Genomic DNA, 24,287 nt, shown 5'->3' with positions numbered 1-24,287 from the left:
AGGATAATATTTAATTTTCAATACAACAAAATAGAATCACATACCTGCAAACACAATAAGGAGTCCTTAAAGGTGGTCTGTATAACCTTTCTGTCAGAGGATCAGCCATCTGCCCGTCTCTATGAAGATGTTATTGCTTTGCCTAAAATGTTCTAGCCAGTCTGGCGCCATCTAGTGGCTCCGCTCAATTTCATTTCTCTCCAGAGACTATGTCAGGAATCGAAACACACTAAACGGATTGCAAGAACCCCGGAAGTGTGAGTCCGGGCACCAGCCAATCAGCGAAGAGACATACATTTTATGTTGGCAAGGGTTTGTGGAATCGAGGATTTAAAGCCGGAACAAAGAGAATGTTTAGTGAATTTTATCAAGGGGAAAGACGTTATTGCCCTTCTTCCTACGGGATTTGGGAAAAGCTCAATATACCAGTTAGCCCCGTTAGCAGAGCATTACAAATGTCACGACCAAATAGCAGTGATTAGTTAAATAAAAAAGTACCTGCCTTCCATAGAGTGAACTAATTCTAAAGCTGCGAGGTCAGACGGTTTCCACGAAGTGAAACCTGTTGATGAATCAGGCTAAAAATGTTCCACAGTTTGGCATTCAACTTGCAAATCTTGCGTTAATCAATTAGAGGTGTTTATGCAGCTTCAAATTTCTTTTTGTCTCCATGAGGACAGATAAGTTTAATGCCACACTGTGACGCATTCCAACCAAAAATATTACATTGTCATGGAAATAAGCAGTTAGCAGATCTTCCACGAGAAAATGTAAATAATCCATATTAAATGGCCTTGTTTCCTCATCACAAATATACCTGGAGTTTTGTTTTGTTTCACTCACACATGATTTCTTCTCTCAAACTGAAAATACTCTTTTCCACCATTTCATGTCATGGGGTAACTGAGGAAGTGCTCCACTGTGTTTTTAAACTAAATCATCTTCACTAGAATCATTTGGATCATTTCTTCCCTCGAATTGCCAATCTTCACTGAACTAAAGATAAAAGGCAGAATTACTCAAATACATGTGAATAAAACAAAACACAACTCCAGGTATGTTTTATGTTTTTGATGAGGTAACAGCATTATAACATGTCGTAAAGCTGTGTAATCTACAGTAGGTTGTTCTGATTTCTCTCCCCCCTCTCCTCTCTCTGAACCCCGATTAACCTTATCTCTCCTCTCTCCGCAGACGGGTTCGGGGAAGACGTACACCATGGGCACAGGGTTTGATGTGAATATCAGTGAGGAGGAGCTGGGGATCATTCCTCGAGCTGTGAACCACCTGTTCCGAGGCATCGAGCAGCGGAGACAGAGCGCCACCGAGCAGGGACGGCCTGTGCCAGAGTTCAAGATCAACGCGCAGTTTCTGGAGGTGCTCACAAAATACACTCTTACATACAGTTTCATGTTAATTTATTATTTTTAGTTTGAGTAGATCAGTGAACACAATAAAATCATCTCAGTCAAATGTAGAATGGAATCAATGATATGAAAATTTAAGGGGTATGCACAATATTTTTTAAGCATTTTATGAGCATAAAGAAGATAGACTTTAAAAACAGGTCTATAAAAATTAATTCATTCCACTCTAGTGCCATTTAACACAGAAATATGCAAATTTTGATCCTCCGAAGCTTGAAATCTGCTCCAAATTTAGTTACTTTTACTGCCATGAGATTGCCTGTGTGGGTCTGTTACAATAATTTTATTTACATTCAGTGACTTGTACAAACTTTTCATAGATAATGGATATTTATAACAGCAATCTTTGGCTTTCTACACATCTACACTTACTGATTAAGCTCTAGTTTTGACCAGATTTAGACCAGGTTCAGACCTAGTTTAGACCTGGTTGAGACCCGGTTTAAATCTGTTTTAGTCTTGATCGACCCTTTGTGTCTTTCACAGGCAAATCCTCCAATTGAATTAAGCCACAAGCTGGTTCAGTCCTCAATAGTTCCTCATTGCAACATTGTTTGGACTTTAAACAAGACCATTTACTATTTTTGTGTTTTTTGTATTTTCACGAACAAAACAAATTGTGTATATTTTGATAGTTAATTTATAATGAACTCAATTATCTCAGCATACCATTTATCTTTCACAAATGGCAAAACTGCTCCTTATAATCCATCATTATTAGCTCAACTTGAAGCTCCAGCGTTCATTTTTCAGTGCGAGGGAACGGTTGGGGACAGGAGGGGTCAAAGGTCACGGGGGTGTAGGGCTGTGAGGTCGTTAATGTTCACAGTCGACCCCGGGCCCATTAAACTGTCATTATCCTGTCTGCCTCTGTCACCCACGCTTTATTTTTAACAGCAACAAGTGTCCGCCACAGCTGTCACCGAACAGCTGAGGGCGAAAGACCAGAAAACTCACAAAAAGGACTTTTTTTAATCTTCTCTCGATAGAAGATCAATATTCTGTCACTTTAGTCAATACAAAAATACCACAATGGTACAACTGCAATCAATAATCTGAATAACGGACCATTAAATTAATTGTAAGCATTATGTGAACTATACAGACTCCTACACAACACCTTTTAAAATGAAGACAGATGCATTCTTAAATCAAAATGATCAAATAAAAAATCTCCATTTCAGTCCACTTTATTCCTACAGCACATTTCATAAACAAAGACTGTTTACAAAATCTACAATTTGGTTTAACAATTAAAACTATGGAGTAAAACAGACCCGTAAGAATAAATAAAACTAATAAAATAGACAGCAGAGGACCACACAACTCACACGGTGTTAAAAGCCAGAAAGTAAAAGTAAAATCTGTGATATAATACATTTTATTCTTAAGTATTCTCTATGTAGAAGACTTAAAGAAGCTCCATTTGAGTTTTATTTGGTTTTAAATCAGGGTAGCCGCGGGGTCATAAAAATCTTAAAAATGTCTTAAATTTCAGTCTTAAATTATGTTGTCCAAATCTCATTTTTTTCGTCAAGGTCTTACATTTCATTAGCCTATTTTTTGTATACTCAAGTGGGCTGCAGTGCAATGTTAAATAAAGGGAGGGAAAAAAAACAATGTGAAATCATGTAACGGTGAATGAACGTCTAATTTGGAGTACACACAAACAATACTTTGGTTTCTGGCGCCGGTGGCAGTGAGTAAACAATCAGTAGAGTGGAGGAAGACGTTGGATGGATCATGGGGAAGTGTAGGTTTAATCAACACTAAAATAATTGTTAGTTGCAGCTCTGCCATGTTTGTGTCAGTAGTAGTAATTAAGTACGTAAACAAAGGCGCAGTGGATCAACCTGATAAACCTGTATCAATTACTCTACAGTATCAGAAAACTTTTGACTCAACATTATGTTTAGTGTTTAATATGGATGGGGCGAGACACAATTTACACAAGACGAGACGAGATACGAGATTTGGTCTGAGAGAATGAGACAAGACCAGATTTTAGAATAATTTCTAATACATAAATGTTGCGATTCAGTTTCCAATTTTGGCCTCACAAATGTTTATTTATTTGAGGTTTGTTTCCATTCTAGTGCTGCTTTTTGGAACTATAAGAGATGTAGCTGTGTTTAACTCCTTTTGTAAACACATGGAAAAAAATCTTCACAAGAGCATTTTCCACATGTGTGCACAATGTTGTGGTAACTTTGTCTCATGAGATCTTATGGCACGAGATCTTGTACCATTCCTAGTATTTAGTATCTTAAAATCTCCATTGGTTTAACATTAGACTAACTAAACATTATACAGTGTGCGACTTTACAATCCTGAGCTGTACAAGTTCTTCTAATCAAAAGCATGTTCTGCTGTAAATCGAACAAATGAATGAACATTTTTCACACATTTTGATTTATTTACATTTTAACATTGCATTTTCTTGTATTTCCAGCTTTACAATGAGGAGGTTCTGGATTTGTTTGACACGACTCGAGACCTGGAGACTCGTAAACAAAAATCCAACATAAAAATCCACGAGGACGCGAACGGAGGCATCTACACAGTGGGAGTGACCACCCGCACCGTCACCTCTGCAGCCGAGGTCAGAGAGAAAATATTCTACAAACCCACTTTAGTTTCCTCACAGACCCCACAAAATTTTGCGACTCAAACCCGTGGACATTATTCGTAAATCACAAAATAAAGGTTGGATTTGACCATTATTGAACATTAATGAGGATATTTTATTGTTGACTGAGTGATCGTGTCTCTCTGAACAATTACTATTACTCAAGTTTTAAACAATGAAAAACAGTAATTGAACCAGCAATAAAAGGATCCTTAAATTGCCTATTTGGACATTAAATGTAGCCCATTTCTTTTTCTTTTCAACATTCAATTGAACCAGCAATAATGGAACAAAATAGTCAATAAAATATTTACAAAAAGATTAGAAATTATACAAAACATGTATTAACATTTCAATCTACATGCAGATCGTGACTAGCCTGATTCATCAGCCAGTTTCACTTCGTAGAAACTGTCTGACCTCGCAGCGTTAGGATTCATTCGCTTGACAGTAGGCGGTACTTTTTTAAATTTAACTAATCACTGCTATTTGGTTGTGATTTATGTAATGCGCCGCTAACGGGACTAACTGGTATATTAAGCTTTTCCCAAATCCCGTAGGAAGAAGGGCAATAACATCTTTCCCCTTGATAAAATTCACCAAAAATTCTCTTTGTTCCAGCTTTAAATTATCGATCTTAGGAATCGTTGCCAACACAGAATGTCTATCTCTTTGCTGATTGGCTGATGCCCGAACTCACAGTTTTGGAGCTTTTGTCTAACCTTCTAGTGTATTCTGATTCCTGGCCTAGTCGCTGGAGAGAAATGAAATTGAGCTGAGGCACTAGGTGGCGCCAGCCTGGCTAGATTGTGACAAGGCAACCCAAAAAAAAATCTCTTGCGACTCACCTGAGGGTCGCAGCCCAGTCTTTGGGAAACAATGTTTTAGACTATTCCAAAAAGACATTAGGAATGGAAATATATCTTTATACTAATATTGGAATCAGTGATATCAGGGGATGGTTTTTCATATATTCTTATTGTCTCTTTAAAAAAAATACCTGAAATTTTGCACTAATATATTTTTCGAAGCTGTCCCACTTTCCATGTGCCAGTGTGCAATTCCCAGTTTGTCCTCAGTTTGCCAGATGTGTCTTTTTAAGCAGACTAGTGAGTTCAAATGGAAATAGAAGAGCAATGAAGCTGAAGAAGTGGCTGTATGTTTACACAGTCATCATAAAAAAGATAAATATAGGTAGATATGTAGATATGTTTAAACAATTGACAGTGAAAAGTCTACTACAACTTCACTTCAGTTTGTACATAAGAAAAACAAAATCCACATTAGACGTAGCAGCTGTGTGTAATGTGGAAAATCTTCTGCAACTAATTCATTCAGCCTCGATTATCAGCAGCACACGCCTTTTATGTCTGTTGTTGTAATGTATTTTTATCTGCCTGCACTTTCAGATGATGCAGTGTCTGAAGCTCGGCGCTCTGTCCAGGACCACAGCGAGCACCCAGATGAACGTGCAGAGCTCCAGGTCCCACGCCATCTTCACCATCCACCTGTGCCAAGTCCGAGTCTGCTCCCCCGACAACAACGTACGGACTCGCAGTTATCATGTAGAAGACAGAAGTGTTAGATTTGGTATTTTTTACCTGTAGTTTAGTGTTGAATTGAGTCAGTCCAAGGTGCTTTTCTAGCTTTTTTGAAGATGTTATTGCTTTGCCCAGAATGTTCCGTAATATAACTTTAGAATAATATAACATTAGACTCTATCTTGTATTTACAGGAATGTAACAGTAACCGAAATATTGTGATATCTTATCGTCAAAAGTCTCACAATAATATCGTGGACCATCACAATATATCGAATTACAAGTAGTGCAGCAATATAGGCTCAAAATCAAAGGGAACTACATAGACCATGATCCTTTGCTCCGTTTCAGTGCCAATTATATGAAGAAATAATTGTTACAAGCACTTTTAAATCTTAATTGTTTAGATTATGACAGAACCAAAGTCTTGCGTTTTAAAAGGAAAAAGTAACATTCACAATTTTGTTAGTCTCCAGAAAATATTGCAAAAAATATCGAACCGTGAGATATATATCGTGAAAATATCGTACCAAGAGATTTGGATGTGTTTGTATTCCAAACAAAATTCCTTGAAAACTGCATTTTTACGGAGTCTTCACAGATCTGACCTGTAACTTGACAGAGTCTTTCTCCTTGGGGGCTGAGAGTTTAATGCCATACTGTGCAGGGGTGTGCAAAAATATTGAAATACTGATATATCGTATTGTTTAATACAGTATCGATATTGTGGGCTGCTGTATCAATATATCACTTAGAGTATTTTTTGGTATATTTTACAAAATTATTTTGTAACAGTGCTACAGTTTTGTTGCTTGTTTAGAGGAAGGAAACTTGTTTATGTGACATATTTGACAGTTTTGATGATTAAAATTGGTGTTTTTTATATTAACTTTGCACAAGAAGCAGTTTAACAAAGACTTTTAGTGTTGTACATATAAATTAGCCATTTTTTTTTTTTTTAACCTTACTGAAACGATTTGAAATATATTGTATCTAACCAAAAGTGCCCTGTATTGAGATATGTATCGTATTGTGGTCCATGTATCAAGTTATGTTTCGTATCGGCAACTTCTTAATGATGCCCAGCCCTAATACTGTGAAACATTCTTGTCAAAGCAATAACATCTCCATGGACATAAGCAACCCTCTACCACAACAGTTACATAGGGCACCTTTAAAATTTAGTCAACTCATTGTTTTTGTTATAGTTTCAACTATCTTTTATGCATTTAGTTGATTTTTAATTATGTTTATATATGTATGTGTATGTACTTTTAGCCATAAGCGTTCATCACTCTATCATTACTTTTAATTTTTATATTTTTTTAGCTTTTTGAAATAAAGAAGTATTACCTTGACAGAAATATAACCAGTTATCCAGTGAACACAACAGTTTCTTCTGGTTTCTTCTCCAGGACAATGAGACAGACAACAGATTAGCTAATAACTCTGAGATAAATGAGTTTGAGACACTGACAGCCAAGTTTCACTTTGTGGATTTGGCCGGATCTGAGCGTCTGAAGAGGACTGGAGCCACAGGGGACCGAGCCAAAGAGGGGATCTCCATCAACTGTGGACTGGTGAGGACTCGCTCAATACAGACTGTTTGGGTTTGAGGGCAGGAGGGGGTCCACTCTGCGGTTTTGAATAGGAAGTCAATGGACCTGTTTGTTTTCTTTGTCTTAAATATCCTCATATCAGAACAAAGTCTTTTATATCAGATGAACAGTGTCGAATTAGTATCTGATTTCTGGACTTTAATGTTTATTACAATGACATGCAGACTTCAAAATCTGATATAACAGAAGTAACAAGAGGGCCCATGATCAGGCAAAAATGTGATTTTTTTTTTTTGTTTACTTGTTATTTTAATACTGTTATAACACCAAAAATCTGATAATGATAACATCTGGAGTGCACATGTAACTGCAGCCAGTGTTTTGAAATGGGTGAGCAATAGTTTTTATTGATTGGTTGATCCACCTGTCAATCATGCTTATCAGAGACCAAAGACCAAACTTTTATTTCATTGAGGGCCACATATTGAAATGTGGATGAAGGATGGATGACACTGACAAGACAAAAGTGAATTATTCAAAATGTTGCATGTTAATAAAGCATGAAACAATAAGAAGAAGTCTGAATCACATCACAATTTTATGAACTGACCAACATTTAGTTTGTCTTCATACCTGACATTTAAGAGTCCTCACTCGCAGTCGTCATCAGAGTGGTCATGTGATGTTAGAAATACTACTTTTGATCGTTTGGGCCAATTAAGCAGGAAGTCTGTAGCCTGATTCATCAGCCGGTTTCACTTTGTGGAAACTGTCTGACCTCGCAGCATTAGAATTCGTTCGCTCGATGGTAGACAGATACTTTTTTTTTTATTAAACCAATCCCTGCTATTTGGTCATGACGTATGTAATATGCTAAATCCCGTAGGAAGAAGGGCAATAACGTCTTTCCCCTTGATAAAATTCACAAAACATTCTCTTTGTTCCGGCTTTAAATCCTCGATCTCGGGAATCGTTGCCAACATAGAATGTATGGCTTTGTCTACATCCATCTCGACCACTTTGTTTACTGTTGTGCTGTACCACAAAAGGGACCCAGACAGGCACTTGAGTTTGACATCATGGCTTCACAGCTCTTTGCTGATTGGCCAGTGCGCAGTCTGCAACTTCTGGGGTTCTTGCAAACCGTCTAGTGTATTTCGATTTGATTCCTAGTCGCTGAAGAGAAATTAAATTGAGCGGAGGCACTATGTGGCACCAGCCTGGCTAGGAAGTCTGAGGGCTTACAAAAAATTATCATAGTTTGGACACCCCTGTCTTATATTATACGTCTCTGTAAAGTATACAGGAGTATGAACATAGTGTTACATGAAGTTCAAGTAGTGTCCCTCTAGTGGCACAGACAAGAACTGCAATCAAATAATAGGCTACATGTTTCTGTACTTTCTCTCTAATATCTCTTTTTTTCTCAGCTCGCTCTGGGAAACGTCATCAGCGCGTTGGGAGATCGCAGTAAACGCTCCAGCCACGTGCCGTACAGAGACTCAAAACTCACCAGACTTTTACAAGACTCATTAGGAGGCAACAGGTTTGTGAGGCCTCTCATTAACACCAGAGACTGTGTTATTTCTGTATCACGCCTCGTGTAATGAATGAATGCTGCTCGTTTTCCAGTCAAACAGTGATGATCGCCTGCATCAGCCCCTCGGACAGGGACTTCATGGAGACTCTGAACACGCTGAAATATGCAAACAGAGCTCGCAACATTAAGAATAAGGTGGTGGTGAACCAGGACAGAGCCAGTCAACAGATCAGCGCTCTGAGGACGGAGATCGCACGACTGCAGATGGAACTGATGGAGTACAAGACGGTGAGAAACAGTAATAAAGTATGGGAAAACATGACCATTTCTTAACATCAATGAGAGTAATGTTTATATCGAGGCATGCAAGTTTCAGTAGGGCGATTAGATTTGTAATATATGTTTAAAAAGTAGGGTTCTGTTCGATGTGCACATTAATGTTTGAGAGAAGACAAGAAAATGATTGATAAACTCATAGAATTCAGCACAGCAGTTAAATGACGGGTACAACAAGATTTTTTGTTGTTTTCTGATTATATTCTATTAAATAATTTGAGGCTTTGCAGTTTGATAATTGCTCGTGATTGTGATTGTGATTTCATTTTGATTGTGATGTACTGTGAAGCCCTTCAAACTTATATTTCCAGATTAACGTTTCTCAAACTGGGGGTCACAAAATGATTTCAAGTTATAACCACATCATATACGGAAAATTGAAAACTTAAACGTACACAATTAAAAACTGTGTTATTATTTAGGGCTGCTCGATTATGGAAAAAAAATCATTATTAATTTCATAATTAATTTAATCATTATTATTTTGGACAATGTTGAAATCATTACGATTATTTTTAGTGGCACGATGCATTTATTCAGCAATTCTTTCTCAAAAAAACATTTTGTTATTGATAATTTATGCAAAACTTTCAAATTGAAAATAAATATAGGCTAAAAATATGAACCTTAGAGCAGTTTTGCAATGCATAAAACATAAAATGTATAAAATATACTTTAAACATGAAATAAGGCATAGAAAAACATAAATGTATCCAAAATAAAGTATATATCCAGCTGTTCTACAATCTATATATTTTTTAAAAATTAAATAAATATACTCGTTTATATAAAAAAATATCCCAAAATAAACTTTGCTAAGCTTTATCATTTCAACTTGATTATATGAGTTTGTAGATTGTTTGACACATAAATTGAAATCAGGATCAAAATTCGATTAATTGCAGAGCCTTATTATTTTTAATAATATTTTTTTATTATCTATCACAACATAGTGCATTTACCAGGACTTCAATGTAAAATGCTAATGAACAGAAATGCAATTTATTCAAAAGATATTTATGAACAATCATGGATGCATGATTTTAGAAAATAATTTCATTGTGATTACTTTGTTATTTGATTGTAATTTTGCAAATTTTTTAAAATATGGACTCCTAAATTATTTCCATATATTTCAGAACATATAGAGATTTAAACCAGTTATATCTTTTTTCTATACAAAGACATGATGTTTTGCTTTTTGCAGAGAACATTCTATTATCTAAATAACTGCAGCCCAAGAAATCTGATCGTTATTAGAGCACATTTATTCGATTGTGATTGTTTGTGTTTACACTTATAAACTCTTTGTATCTCCAGGGGAAGCGTATGGTGGGAGAGGACGGGCTGGAGGGCATGAACGATCTGGTCCATGAAAACTCGATGCTTCAGACGGAGAATAAAAACCTGAGGCTGAGAGTGAAGGCCATGCAGGAGACCATCGACGCCCAGAGAGCCAGACTCACACAGCTCCTCAGTGATCAGGCCAATACTGTACTCGCCAGAGCAGGTCAGAGCAACAGAGTATAATGTACTCAAAAGATTTATTTACACTTAAGATCATACTGATGTTTTGATACTGAGTAATTACTTGATACTCAATACTAGGGCCCGACCAGTATAGATTTTTTGTGGCCGATATAATACCAATAAAACAGGAGTTGTCAGTGCTGATAGCCGATATAAAAGCTGATATATTTAGTGATGTACAAATTCACTATACATCTTCAGTTGATTATAAAACTTAGGTTTGGTTTTATTGGATTTTAAATTGGGTTTATTTAGGTGACATTTATTGTTATTCTGCCTCTTTAAAGTCATATTTAAAGACAGTAGGTAGAACTAATGGCATTTTTGCATCACATTCTAGCCTGTAAAGTAAGTAAGTAAACTACCGCTATCAGCCTTCAGTGGTAAATGCATGCGTGTAATTAATTAAATGCGTAAATACTCATCATTCACACCTCTATTCACAGCTCATTTACATATCAATGCAGGTTCAAAAACATATATACAGCCACTATAGTCACATTACAGTTGGCCAGTGTCAGAGAAAACTGGCTGTTTATGTGTGAGAGCTACAGCAGCTAAACAATGAGAAAGAACAAAAGTATCTTCAAATTTGCAACACTCAGCGCTCACACAGACACCTCAAGTCTTCACTAATAAGTGTCCTTTCAATCCTGATTCTAAAAGATCATTTGTAAAAATAATATAATCCAGCGTGTTGACAGCAGCAGCGTGTAAACAAACACAGGTGAGTGACAAGATTCTGGGGGCGCGTTCAGGGGCAGTACGGCGTCACAGACACAGACAAATTCCTCCGCAGATAAATATTGATGCGGAGCCACATATTAGGACATTTATCTGTCTGCAAATTGTATTAAATAGACGTAATATAGAGAGTCTAAACTTTATAACGAGGTATAACATGCCCACGTGAACTATCGGCCCAGATGAGCAAGATTTAAGCCTATATATAACCAATATGTCTATGTGTTTTTTGTGTGTTTTTTAAGGTTTGTTATGTTCTGTTTTAAAGGTGAAGGCAATGAGGAAATCGGAAACATGATTCACAATTACATCAAAGAAATTGAAGAACTAAGGTAAGATTAAATTACAATTAAAAGTAAATAACTTCTAACTTAGTGGTCAGGTTTTACAATTAAGAAAAACTCAATTCTATACATCATAACTCTCTCTGTTTTCTAATGACTCTAATGAATATATTATGGAGTGACTGAATAAACACTGATGCATTCACGATACACACTACATCTAAAATGGGACTGAACTGGGACTAAAGCCGGAATTAAACCTGGACTTGACCAGGATCTAGCCAGGACCAAAGGCAGCCTAGTTTCTCCACATCTTATATTACTCTATGATCTAATCTCATTGTTGTTGTGATACGTCCTATTTTTTATGTAAGTTGCCCTTTGGGAGTCATAAGTGTATTGTGTGTAAAGATGCCAAAAGTGTAATTTAAACCTGATAGGGGCTTTTTAGCTTTACCAGGTGATCTTCTTACCTGTATCAAAATCCCCAAACACACTTAAGACTTTGTACTAGGGGTGTGCAAAAATATAATTACGTTTTCTCTCTTGGCACAAACTGAAATAAAAACAAACAAATCAATTAATCAACTTAGACTTAGACAAACTTTACTGATCCACAAGGGAAATTATTTGGACACAGCGGCTCACACATCATAATATATTATAATAAAAAGAGTAAAAATATAAATGGTAATACAGTTTAAATAAGTATTAAAAGTAGTGTGAGACTGGTGTCAATAAGGTATAATTATATAAATGTAAATGTACAAGTTAAAATAAATCTATCTCTTTATCTGTCTTTTCTTCACTGTCTCTCCTTCCCAATCTATCGCTCTCTCACCTCCCCTCTCTCTTTCTCGCCCTCTCCCTCTCTCTCTACCGCTCTTCCTTCTCTCTCCCCTCCCTCTCCGTCTCTATCCCTCTCCCTTCCTCTCTCTTCCCCTCCTCTCGCTTTCTCTTTCTCTCTCTCCATCTCTCCCTTCCTCGCTCTTTCCCTCCTCTCTCTTCCCCTATCTCTCTCTCTCTCCCTCCCTCCCTTTGCTTCTTTCTCCCTACCTCGCTTATTCCTCTCTTTCTGTCTCTCTCCGTCTCCCTCTCTCTCCCTCTTCATTCCTCTCTTCCCCTCCTCTCTCTCTTCCTCTCGCTCTCTCCCTCCCTCTGCTTCTCTCTCTCTACATCGCTTATTCCTCTCTCTCGCTACACACTCTCTCTCTTCCCCTCTCTCTGTCTCTCTCTTTCTCTCTCCTTCTGCTTCTCTCGCTCTCTCTCTCTTCCCCTCCTCTCTCTCTTCCTCTCTCTCTCTCTCCATTCTTCCCTCTGCTTCTCTTTCCCTACCTCGCTTATTCCTTGCTTTCTCTTTCTCTCTACACACTCTCTCCCTCTCCCTCCCTCTGCTTCTCTCTCACTATCTCACTTATTCCTCTCTTTCTCTCTCTCTATAGACGCTCTCTGTCTCTCTCTCTCCCTTTCTCTCTCTTCCTCTCCTCTCTCTCTCTTTTCCTCTGCTTCTCTCTCTCTCTACCTCGCTTATTCTTCTCTCTTTCTCTCTGTCTCTCTCCCTCTCTCCATCTCTCTCTCCCCTTCTCCTTTCCTCTCTCTTCCCCTCCTCTCTCTCTCTCCTTCTCCTTTCCTCTCTCTTCCCCTCCTCTCTCTCTCTCTCTCTTCCTCTCTCACTACCTCGCTTATTCCTCTCTTTCTCTTCCACTCTCTCTACACACTCTATCTCTCCCCTCCTCTTTCTCTCTCTTCCTCTCTCTCTCTCCCTCTGCTTCTCTCTCCCTACTTCACTTATTCCTCTCTTTTTCTCTTCCTCTCCCTCTACACTCTCTCTCCATCTCTCTCCCCTTCCTCTCTCTCTCTTTTTCCCTCCCTCTGCTTCTCTATAAAATAAAATAGAACTAAATAATAAACATTCAGTCAAAAAAAAAAAAAAAAATAATATTTTATTGTAAATTTCAGGGCCAAACTTCTGGAGAGTGAATCTATGAATGAAAACCTGAGGAAGAACCTGTCCCGGGCGTCGACTCGTTCTTCTCTGTATGGGGCGGGCTCCTTCCCTCCGGCTCTGCTCGCCCCCGAGAAGGAGGCCAACGAGGTCATCGAGATGGCCAAGAAAGACCTGGAGAAACTCAAGAAGATGGAGAAGAAGAAGAAGAAAAGGTACACGATACAAATATACGGTTTTATGAAGGCTGCTACAATGAATCTGAATATTTTTTATAATTTGACATTAGTGTAATTGAACAAACAAAATATTTTCAAAGGACAGACCATAATAAGAAGAAAAATAAACAAAATCAGATCATAAGTGCAAGAAACACAAATGCTCAAATCATTTAAAACTGTTAAAACTTTTATCACTGGTACATTAAGAGTGTGAAGAGTAACCAAAACTTAAACTTAAAACCAAAACTTAATTAAGAGCATACACTGTCAGATATCTAGTGGAGGGCCATGGAAATATTATTGCTTTGTCTAGTATGTTCCACAGTGCAGATTAAATTTATAGATAAGTAGTTACAGCACTACGCTACATTACTATTCAGATCTGCGGAGAGTCGCTCCTATTCACAGAAGGAATTAATGTATTTTTGACCAATACAAACACACGACATGAGTAAATGTAGATGGATATGTTAGGGACAGTCCGTAATTTTGGACATAGGACCTCATTTCCTAGTTAGCCAGAGTGTTGGAGACACATTTTTAAATATTCCATCCAGTCCTTGTATTTGCAGAGGTCGCTGGTGCTAGGCTAGTGCATGTCAATGGCCATAGTTATCCTGCCACTAAAAACAGTCTTACCCACTCAACAAAACACCCGAAGCAAATCTGTTATTACACCAGACTGTTGATATAAATGTCTGTGTTGATAAAATAATTTTAGAAGTAAAACCAACCTTACATTTGAAGGATCTATGTCTGAGCAGCAATGAGTTGTACTTCCTGATAGAAAGCTTGGCAGCGGCGGACTGATATATGAGAAAATAGTCCCTCAACATGCGACAATTCATGTGATACAAGGTTAGTTTTATTTCAAACATTGTTCTATCAACACAGACATTTGCATCGACAGTCTGGTGTAATAATAGATTTGCTTCGGGTGTTTTGTGGAGTGGGTAAGACTGTTTTTAGTGCCACTAGCCTAGCCCCAGGAACCTCTGCAAATATAAGGACTGGATGGAATATTTAAAAAAGTGTCTGCACACGTTTCTATCACTCTGGCTCACTAGGAAATGAGGTCCTATGTCCAAAATTCCAGACTATCCCTTTAATGTCATACCAGGGAAATGAATGACATCTCCGTGGAGACAGCCGGAAAAGTCATGCGGTACACCTTAAACGTTTAGTATCTGAAAACTACTCCAAGAAGTACATTGTTATTTAAAAAAGTTTCTGAAGCAAATAGTAGCAAGCAAGTAGTGAAAATGCTAAAAGTGAATACCATATCTTGACAAAAACGTTTAAAATATTGGTGTGATTATTTATTTTTTAACAAATTGCATCTAAAACTACACACAGTACTGGATGCTGTGTTTTCTATGCTGTACGTGGCTCTCACACGTGTCTGTACTTGGACTAATAGAACTTAAGAAAGGCTTTACTGTGAAAGGAGGAAGAGGAGGTGTAGAGTTACACAGTGACACAGTTCAATGACACAGAAAGAGTCTGATGTCTTTCTTTTATTTGCATAAAGGTGAAAGGTGTTTGGTTTCTGCTCCTGTCAGGCCTGATGGAGCTGGCACACAGGACTATACTTCTGTTACATCACTCCATAACAAAAAAGAGGAAGAGAAAGATCATTACCTGTAGTTTCTTGAGGCATTGAGTGATCTTAGTATTGACAGAAAAAAATATTTAGTTACAATTGTTGGTGTTTTTTTTATTTCTCCTTCAAACATGGACACTGAAGTGAATAATCTGAAAACAGACTTGTCTTTAAAGTTTTTATGTAACTTTTCTGATGGAAAGTTACATAGTGCATCTTTAAGTTTTTTCAGTTCACTCACATTTTCTTTCTTGCCGCTCCTTCTCACTCCTTCCTTTGGCCTTGTCAACACCCCTCCTCTCTCTCTTCCTCTCTCTCTCCTTCCCTCCCTCCTTCTTCTTTTTTTCTTTCCCTACCTCTCTTATTCCTCTCTCTTTCTCTTTCTCTCTCTACATACTCTCTCTCTTCCTCTCTGTCTTCTCTCTCTCTCTCCTTCTCTATGGTTCTGTTTGTCTTTCTCCTCCCTCTCTGTCATTCTCTCTCTCTGTCTCTCTCTCTTTATTTTTCTCTCTCTCTCTCCCTCTCTGTCTTTCTCTCTCTCTTCCTCTTTGTCTCTCTTTCCCTCTTTCTTTCTCTCTACACACTCTCTCTCTCTCTCCCTCCCTCTCCATCTTTCTCTATCTCTGTCTCCGTCTTTCTCTCTCTCTGTCTCTCTCTCATTCTCACGCCTCTCTCTCTCTCTCTCTCTGTCTTTCTCTTTATCTCCCTGCCTCGCTTATTCCTCTCTCTTTCTCTCTCTCTCTCTCCATTTTTCTGTCTCCCTCTCTCTGTCTCTCTCTCATTCTCATCGCTGTCTCTGTCTTTCTCTGTCTCTCCGTCTTTCTCTCTCTCTCTCTCTCTCTCCCTTCTCCCTCTCTTTGTCTCTCTCCCTCTCTTTTTCTCTCTCTACACTCTCTCTTCCTCCCTCTCCATCTCTCTCTTTCTTTCTCTCTCTCTCCGTCTTTCTCTCTCTCTGTATCTCCCTTTTCATTTTCTCTCTCTCTCTCTCTGTCTCTCTCTCTCTCTCTCTGTCTCTCATTCTCACTCCTGTCTCTTTCTCTCCCTCTCTCTCTTTCTTCCTTTGTCTTTCTCCCTCTCTCCGCCTTTCTTTCTCTCTGTCTCTCTCTCATTCTCACACCTGTCTCTCTTTCTACGCTCTCTTTCTTTCTCTTACTCTCTCTGTCTCCATCCTTTTCTCTCTCTTTTTTTCTCACTCCTCTCTCTCTCTCTCTCTCCCCCTCCTTTTCTCTCCTTCCTCCTTCTCCCTCTCTCCTTCTCTCCCTCTTCACACCTCACCACACCCTCATTTAAACCTGTGAAGACTGCGGCGTCATGAAGACAGTCCTCAGCGGGACGTGGGCACTGCCAGGTTTGAAAAGTCCCACAATGCAACGGGGCTAATCCACTGATTCTGCAAATCACCTCCAATCTCACTAGTCTTAGTCACTAACCTTTAAACCTTTACCCTCTCTGGTCCCGGTCTAACATCTGTTTATTTCTGTACAGGTGATCGTACTGGTCGAGAAGCAGTTTTAAATCCTGACCCCATTTTTCGTCTTTCCACTTTTAATTTTAATTGAAGCTTAAAGGTCCCATATTGTGCTTTTTTATGATCTGTTATAATGTTGTTTCCTCATCACAAACAGACCCTAGAGTTGAGTTTTTGTTTCATTTACACGTTTAACTCGCAAATCCTGCATACGCTCTGGGGACGCTCGTGGGGTCTGTTATTATGTATTATTACACCAGACTGTCGATGTAAATGTTTGTGTGATAGAATAAATTTAGAAGTAAAACCAACCTTGCATTTGAAGGATTTATATCTGAGCAGCAGCAGTGAGTTGTACTTCCTGACAGAAAGCTTGGCGGCGGCGGACTGATATCACCTAGCACCTGGCAAAGAAAAATTCTGCTGCTGCTGAGAAAATAGTCCCTTCAACATGCAATGATTCATGCAAATTAGGGTTGGGCAGTAATACGGTATTACAATATCAAAAAAGTCAGCAAAAAGTAGCAGTATCAGTTTCATTACAGTCATAAAAAAATCTGCAGCGCATAAGGACCTAATACAGTATTATAATTTGTTGATACCTAAATTTGTTTGCTCAGCACAAATGAATGTGTGGTTGTATTTTTCATTTAATGTTATCATGATTTAAAACTAATAGTGTGTATAATGTTTCTTTTAACTGCGTGGGGAGATGATGTTTGATTAGTTTTGTTCAGTTGTCACGTGACGCTCATAAGGGAGACCAAGAGAAGACGGCAAATCCGGCCACAAATGAGTTGGTCCCAAAAAAAAACACTAGCAATTTGACAGCATTTTGGCTTCAGGCGTACATTTGTTTACATTTTACAGAAACAAAACTTAAAACCACATGGCTCATTTGATGGCTGATAAAAAAAAAGCTGTTTCCTTGTGCGCTGATGCAGGTCAGCTTCTGTCAGATTAAAGGACACAACTCAGTGTTCGTTCTGTGACAGAGGATGTGCGGCTGACGGTGATTCTGTTCTGCACATGTATCGCGTTGGTTCATAGCATAGACAGTACAGCGGTGCGGCTTCGTAGCTTACCAAAATCGTACTAAAAATTTTTTGTAATACCGTATACCTTGGTAAAGTCCTGAAAAGGTTTAACTGTATACAAATTTGGATACCGCCCAACCCTGTTTCAAACATTATTCTATCAGCAGGCATTTACATCGACAGTCTGGCATAATAATAGATTTGCTTCTGGTGCTTCGTGGAGTGGGTAAGACTGTTTTTATTGGCAGTATAACTATGGCCATTGACATGCACTAGTCTAACACCAGTGACTGGATGGAATATTTTATAAAGTGTCTCCACATGTCTCCAACACTCTGGACCTTATTTTCTAGTTAGCCAATGTCCAAATTCCTTTTAACTTGAAAACTACCACTACATGATGTCACAAGGTGGAACAGCATTTTGAGCCTTGGAGATGTAGACAGACTCATAATAAAGGATTACTGAAACATGTGTGAATGAAACAAAACACAACTCTAGATATGTTTTTGAGGAGGTAACAACATTATAACATGGCTTAAAGAGTCAGTTTTGTGTAATATAGGACCTTTAATTTGACACATCTTACAGTGGCCTCAAAATGTTTTCATATTTATGATAGTAGTATTATTCTATAATGATTTTAAGAATAAAGCAAAATGTCACTAGTTTTAGTCACTGGCTTCACCAAAATAACTTTGAAAGATTTAAAAGAGGGAGTCTGAAAACTTTCTGAAGCCACTGAATCCTCGTGGTATCTGTTCCCAATTAACTATGTGCAGTGTGCAATAATACAAATACAAATCATGAGCCAATCACATTCTAATCTTTTGTGTATCACTCTATTCCTGATTTTTAAAAGATCATACATCTTCAGGCTTAAAAAAAACTCAGCACATGCATGTAGTTCATATTAGCTTTTAACCAACAAACAAAACAATATTATCAACTCTATATGTAATGTATTATAATAAAAATAATATGTGTTTGTTTACAGTGTTGTCAAAGAGGAGGTCCCTGACAATGACCAGGAGCGCGCCAATGAGGACGGAGAGGTAATATGCATTATTTCAGATGGAAAGAGTTTTTGAAAGAAATATCCACACAGAAAATACACAAATGGTGAACCTTATCATTTTTTGTTAAAGGGTCTACAAATTTGCCATGTACATCTCATGGTTAAAAGTGATTTTAACTGGCAACAATCTCCTTTACATGCTTATTCATTGTTTATTTTATTTTTTACCTCATATTTTTTTAGGAGGCCAGTGACCATGACGATAACGAAGACGCTGATGGAGAAGAGGAAGAATTTGAAATGGCCGCAGAGGAATCGTCTGAGGAGTCCGACTCCGAAGAACTGGACGAGAAAGGTAAAAGTCTAAAAAAGGACTATACATTAGAGTTCGGCACGGGACAGAATTTTCAGTCACTCTCCAGCCTGCACCCGCAAAATTTTTTTTATTTTCATTCCTGCTCCGGCCTGCATCTGCGATATTTTGTCCCAAGTCCCGCAAGATGGGGATGTTCGCTTTCTTAAGCTCTATCAAACACGGAGAAGCGGAAAGGAATTGTGTAACATGTGCGCAAGATTAGACCACATCTGCAAGTTTAGGCTGCTTAAAATGTTTTTATTAATGCCAAATAGAATATCCAGCACAAATGATGTATAATAGGCAAACATGAATCATTTGTATATTTTACTTTACACTCATATTTAGTTTGCGGGACTGCAGTTTATTATTCTACCCGCCCGCTCTCACATTGTCCAGTTCCACTCCTGCTTTCAAAATGTGTTTCATGCTGCACTGTTTTGCGTTGGGTGCAGGGCTCTACTGCACATACAAGTGTAACCCGAATATATTGTTCTCACCAGTCTCTTGCAGCTGTGGGCATGACGAGTTACAGTTAAATATACAAAATACTAATAACCCAAAGTAATGTTAATACATAAAATAATGTGTATCAAATAAATCAAAAGTTGCATAGTAATTTTCAGGTCACTTTGCCAAATGAGATGGGATAATAAGAAGCAAACCTGTTTTAATAAAGGATTAATAATAAAGTGAAATTGCAACTGACAACACACATTTTAGTTAAAATGTCATAAAATTATTGTATATTTTGTTATATAGTTGCTCATCATTTTAATCTTGGTGGTTTTCAGAAAATAATAACATACTCCTAGCCAGTTTTCTGCTTTGTATTTTTATAAACAACAAAACAAAACAACAAAAAATGCATACATTACTGCATAATCGTAAAAAATGTAATATGTGACTTCAAATTGTAAACTTTTCACACAGTAAAAATATATTATAATAGTAATTTTAGTATAAAATATTTACTATATGAAAAAAAATATAGTAATGTAGTATAGTCAACTAAGTTAAAAGAATGCGTTGCTCACTGTGAAATCCTGTGTATTTGTATTTGATCAGAAAACGTGCAGGCGGACTTGGCCAACATCACGTGTGAGATCGCCATAAAGCAGAAGCTGATCGACGAGCTGGAGAACAGTCAGCGGCGTCTGCACACGCTCAAACAGCAGTACGAACAGAAGCTCATGATGCTCCAGAACAAGATCAGAGACACTCAGCTCGAGAGGGACAAGGTGCTGCACAACATGGGTGAGTCCAGACGGGTCCTCTTCATCTTTTCATCATTTATTTCAGACACTTAGATGAAAGCACGCAGACAAATATACTACGAAAAATAGGGAGTTGGATATTTTGGATCTATTAACTTACAAGAAACTGACAGACTGGCTCTTTTTATATTTGTTTATATTTTAAGCCGAGGTGGAAAAAGTGCTGAAAAGTGCTTTTGATTACCGTAAGTAAAAGTATCTTTACTTTGCTTAATTCCTACTGAAGTAAAAGTAACCATCTAAAAATCTACTCGCGTAAAAGTAAAAAAAAGTGCTTAAAGGGCCCATCTCATGCAAAATAATTCTTTTCACATTGTATCTTATGCACATATACAAGCACAATTTGGGTTTTGGAACATCCATTACACAAGAGTTATGAAATCTTACTGACACTGCAGTGTAAAACAATTAGTTTATGCTTACGCTTTTGTTTAGGTGTTCATCTGGGAATTGTCAGCTGATGCGGGGTGGGGGCGAGGCAGAGAAGCAGGGGACAGGGGCGGGTGCGAAGTGCCTTCTGCTACGTCAAAAGCGTCATCGTTGTTGCAGCTTTAGTTCGTTGTCATGTGGGAGGGTGGCAGAAATACACAGAAAAAACGCAGAATCATTCTAAAAACCACTTTGGCGACATATACAAGACCCACACATCACTCTTAGAAGGTAGAAAGCTCAGAAAAGTTGATTTTACATGAGACGGGCCCTTTGATTTAAAATGTGATTTGAGCAAAAGTTACTTTGTTACTTTCAGTTATTTGATGTAAAAAAGGATGAGTCATAAATCTAATCCAGCACAAGTTGTTTTAATCAACTTTTAGGCGATACAGAGCAAACTTTGTACATTTTAAAGACAATTGCGCTTAACTCTTACTAACGCTGAGCTCTTGCTTCTTTTCATAGAACTTTATAGAACTTAGAACTTTACCAACATAACAAATTTAACTAATAAAAAAAATAACAATTTAACAAATTCTGAATTATATGGTCGAACTCACAACACTACAATAAAAAAGAAAGAAAATTAAACCAAAATCAAACTATGCAAAACGAAAATGTTGAAGACATGGCACACTGACTGCTGATACAAGAAATTAAAAAGTGCCATGACGACCTCGATCTGTGGCTCGGCACCAGCATCATCCAAGTTGGTCCAGGATAGACTGACAAGTCTGTACAATAACTGTAAATGTTGTGTGTGCAAGCCCGTGCAATTTCCTTTACTTTCTGGCATCTTTTTTTTTTTTTTGCATTAAATTTTTCCTCTATCAGTCTGTTTTTACTCAGTAACGAGGGTGGGTTCCAATGTAATGAAGTCAAGTGGGTCAAAATTTACTCAAGTAAAAGTAAAATTACCTATTTCAAAAAAATACAAATTATTCATAAAACTACTCAGTTACAGTAATGTGAGTAAATTCGTTACTTTCCACCCTTGATTTTAAGAAGCCAATCTGATCACTAATTATTTTTCAATTTCCAATAAGTAGGCACTTGGGTGAATGGTGATGGAGTTATTTCATTAAAATTGTTCAAACATTAAGTGGGACAATGTAAATACCCTTTAAAATAATGTTATATAAAAAAAACACTATGGAAAAAGGTATGTAAAACAAGCCTGTTTTTCTTTCCTGTTGCTCTGAGTTTGTGCTGAGGTAATTTGGTAATACATAAACATAAACATAAACATAGAAAGATGATTTGATTATTTTCCAATCTGAGATCTGTTGGTCATGTCACATCATTAGTCCTGAAGAGAGGGTCAACATTCTTTCATGAATATTACTGGTTGCATTGTGTTGGTTGCTTTACTTTCAGCAAAAGACTAAACTAAATACTTAATTCTCCCTTTCCTTGTGCTTGCTCAGGATCTGTGGAGTCATGCACTGAGGAGAAAGCCAAGAAGATCAAAGCTGAATACGAGCGGAAACTGAGCTCTATGAACAAAGAGCTCCAGAAACTGCAGTCCGCCCAAAAGGAGCACGCCCGCCTGCTCAAGAACCAGTCCCAGTATGAAAAACAGCTCAAAAAACTACAACAGGATGTCACCGAGATGAAGAAGACCAAGGTACATGCGTTTGGAAAGCTGTCTCATACAAAAAAAGTGAATAAAGTGCATGTAGTGATGTGCTGTGGGTTTGTGTCCACCAGGTGTTGCTGATGCGTCAGATGAAGGAGCAGCAGGAGAGGAGCAGGGCCTCAGAGACCAGAAGGAACAGAGAGATCGCCACGCTCAAGAAAGACCAACGCAGAGCTGAGGTGTGGGAATTATGAATATTATAATGTTGTTTACACTTCTTTAACCCTTCCAGACCGACATGTTTTACATAACCACACGTAACTTTCCAACCATAAAAGATAGAAACTTACTTTATTTCCCCTTGAATAGCTGAGACTTTCAGCTTTCCAAGCATATTTCCGGCATTATCCTACTTTGCCTTCCGCCAAACCCATGCACTCCATCCATTCTGATCGGCCCAAACTTTGCCAAAGAGTGTAGTGAGTCAAGATGGTCGACGGCTCTGAGCATCTGTGTTTGTAACAATTGAAAAAGCCGCTCTAAGTGCAGTTATTTCTCAAATAAATGGCAAATTACGCATCTTATTCTGTGTAATTGTGCATCTTTTGCTATTTTTATTTGAAAGGTTTATTTCAGTCAAAATGTACAAATCCAAATGTAATAAACACCATGGAAATGCAAGAAGTGATGTGGCTCTGTGACCTGGACCTGACACTAGCTGTTTCCATGACTGGCACCAGGAAAGTCATGGGGCAATTGCACTTTTTTTTCTGTTTTGAAGCAATAAGGATATTTTTAGTTTACGTACAGACTTGATATTTTGCACTTTTGTACCTAAGGCCCTAAATTAAACATTTTTTTATGTCTAAAAGTTGTTTATACATGTTTACTGTGTGTTTTGTATGAAAGAGTGTAAATTTTGTTTTCCGTTTTCTTTTTTTATTTGTATTTCTGGTCCTATCACTTTTGTTACAGCCATATGACACAACTGCAGCATGCACATTGTGAAAGAACAGGCTATACTGAAAAAAAGGATGTATAACACTTCATTAGGGGGTAAAAGGGGGAGTTTTAAAAGCAAAATTAAGAAAAAAAAATCCAGGCAAGAAAAAATTTACAAAAATTGCCCTTAGGTCTGGAAGGGTTAAGTTAAAATAGCGTCTTTTGTTAACTTATTTTAATTAATATAAACCTTAAATTGTACCTTTTCACTTATAGCACCAACTACGGCAACTTGAAGCCCAAAAGAGACAACAGGAGTTAATTTTGCGAAGAAAAAATGAAGAGGTAAGACACAAACACATCGCAATGATCCACAGGTCTCATATGTTAAAACTACACAGCATACACAAGCGTAATGTCTTTTTTAGCAGTTCATTTGATTATTTCTGTCTGTTTTACTCCTAATTCTTGTACACTTGTAGGTGACCGCTCTGAGGCGTCAGGTGAGGCCGATGTCAGGGAAGATGAACAGAAAAACCCCAGAGACACAGGAGCCGGCTCACAGAGGACCAATGGGAAAAACACACACGTCCACTGTCACTCACACCAATGGGGCCAGGTATCATCCTACTGCTCTTTTATTTTAAACTATGATGATGTTATAAACTGTTTGTTATGGGGCTGTAGTTTGTTTGGTCAGTTAATTTGTCAATAGTGTCTTAATCAACCAGCATTTTTTAGAGAAGATAAAATAAGCTTTATTTGACCCACAATGTGGATTCCAATGTTGCACAGTTCAAGAACAACAAGAGAATAGAAA

At 37.8% G+C, this 24,287-nt stretch overlaps 1 protein-coding gene across 2 annotated transcripts in view; it reads left to right on the top strand.

Moving 5' to 3' along the window:
- Positions 1-24,287, top strand: part of kif21a (kinesin family member 21A) — a 107,736-nt gene that overhangs the window by 56,570 nt on the left and 26,879 nt on the right. Inside the window, exons 3-19 of one of the 2 annotated variants that reach the window (XM_055153567.1) lie at positions 1,195-1,377; positions 3,880-4,029; positions 5,466-5,600; positions 7,013-7,177; positions 8,587-8,702; positions 8,789-8,984; positions 10,353-10,542; positions 11,575-11,638; positions 13,550-13,750; positions 16,660-16,707; positions 18,862-18,919; positions 19,126-19,237; positions 20,306-20,494; positions 22,374-22,573; positions 22,657-22,764; positions 23,744-23,812; positions 23,950-24,086. In XM_055153567.1, coding sequence (XP_055009542.1) covers positions 1,195-1,377; positions 3,880-4,029; positions 5,466-5,600; positions 7,013-7,177; positions 8,587-8,702; positions 8,789-8,984; positions 10,353-10,542; positions 11,575-11,638; positions 13,550-13,750; positions 16,660-16,707; positions 18,862-18,919; positions 19,126-19,237; positions 20,306-20,494; positions 22,374-22,573; positions 22,657-22,764; positions 23,744-23,812; positions 23,950-24,086 — 2,321 coding nt within the window. The remainder of the gene's footprint in view (positions 1-1,194; positions 1,378-3,879; positions 4,030-5,465; positions 5,601-7,012; positions 7,178-8,586; positions 8,703-8,788; positions 8,985-10,352; positions 10,543-11,574; positions 11,639-13,549; positions 13,751-16,659; positions 16,708-18,861; positions 18,920-19,125; positions 19,238-20,305; positions 20,495-22,373; positions 22,574-22,656; positions 22,765-23,743; positions 23,813-23,949; positions 24,087-24,287) is intronic. The other variant, XM_055153568.1, reaches the window with a different exon arrangement.

This window comes from Boleophthalmus pectinirostris, unplaced genomic scaffold (genome assembly GCF_026225935.1).
Source record: "Boleophthalmus pectinirostris isolate CB_2022bp ecotype Guang Dong unplaced genomic scaffold, ASM2622593v1 HiC_scaffold_18, whole genome shotgun sequence".
Classification (NCBI taxonomy): Eukaryota; Metazoa; Chordata; class Actinopteri; order Gobiiformes; family Gobiidae; genus Boleophthalmus; species Boleophthalmus pectinirostris.
The sequence above is the reverse complement of the archived record's forward strand: the minus strand, read 5'-3'. Positions and strand labels throughout refer to the sequence as shown.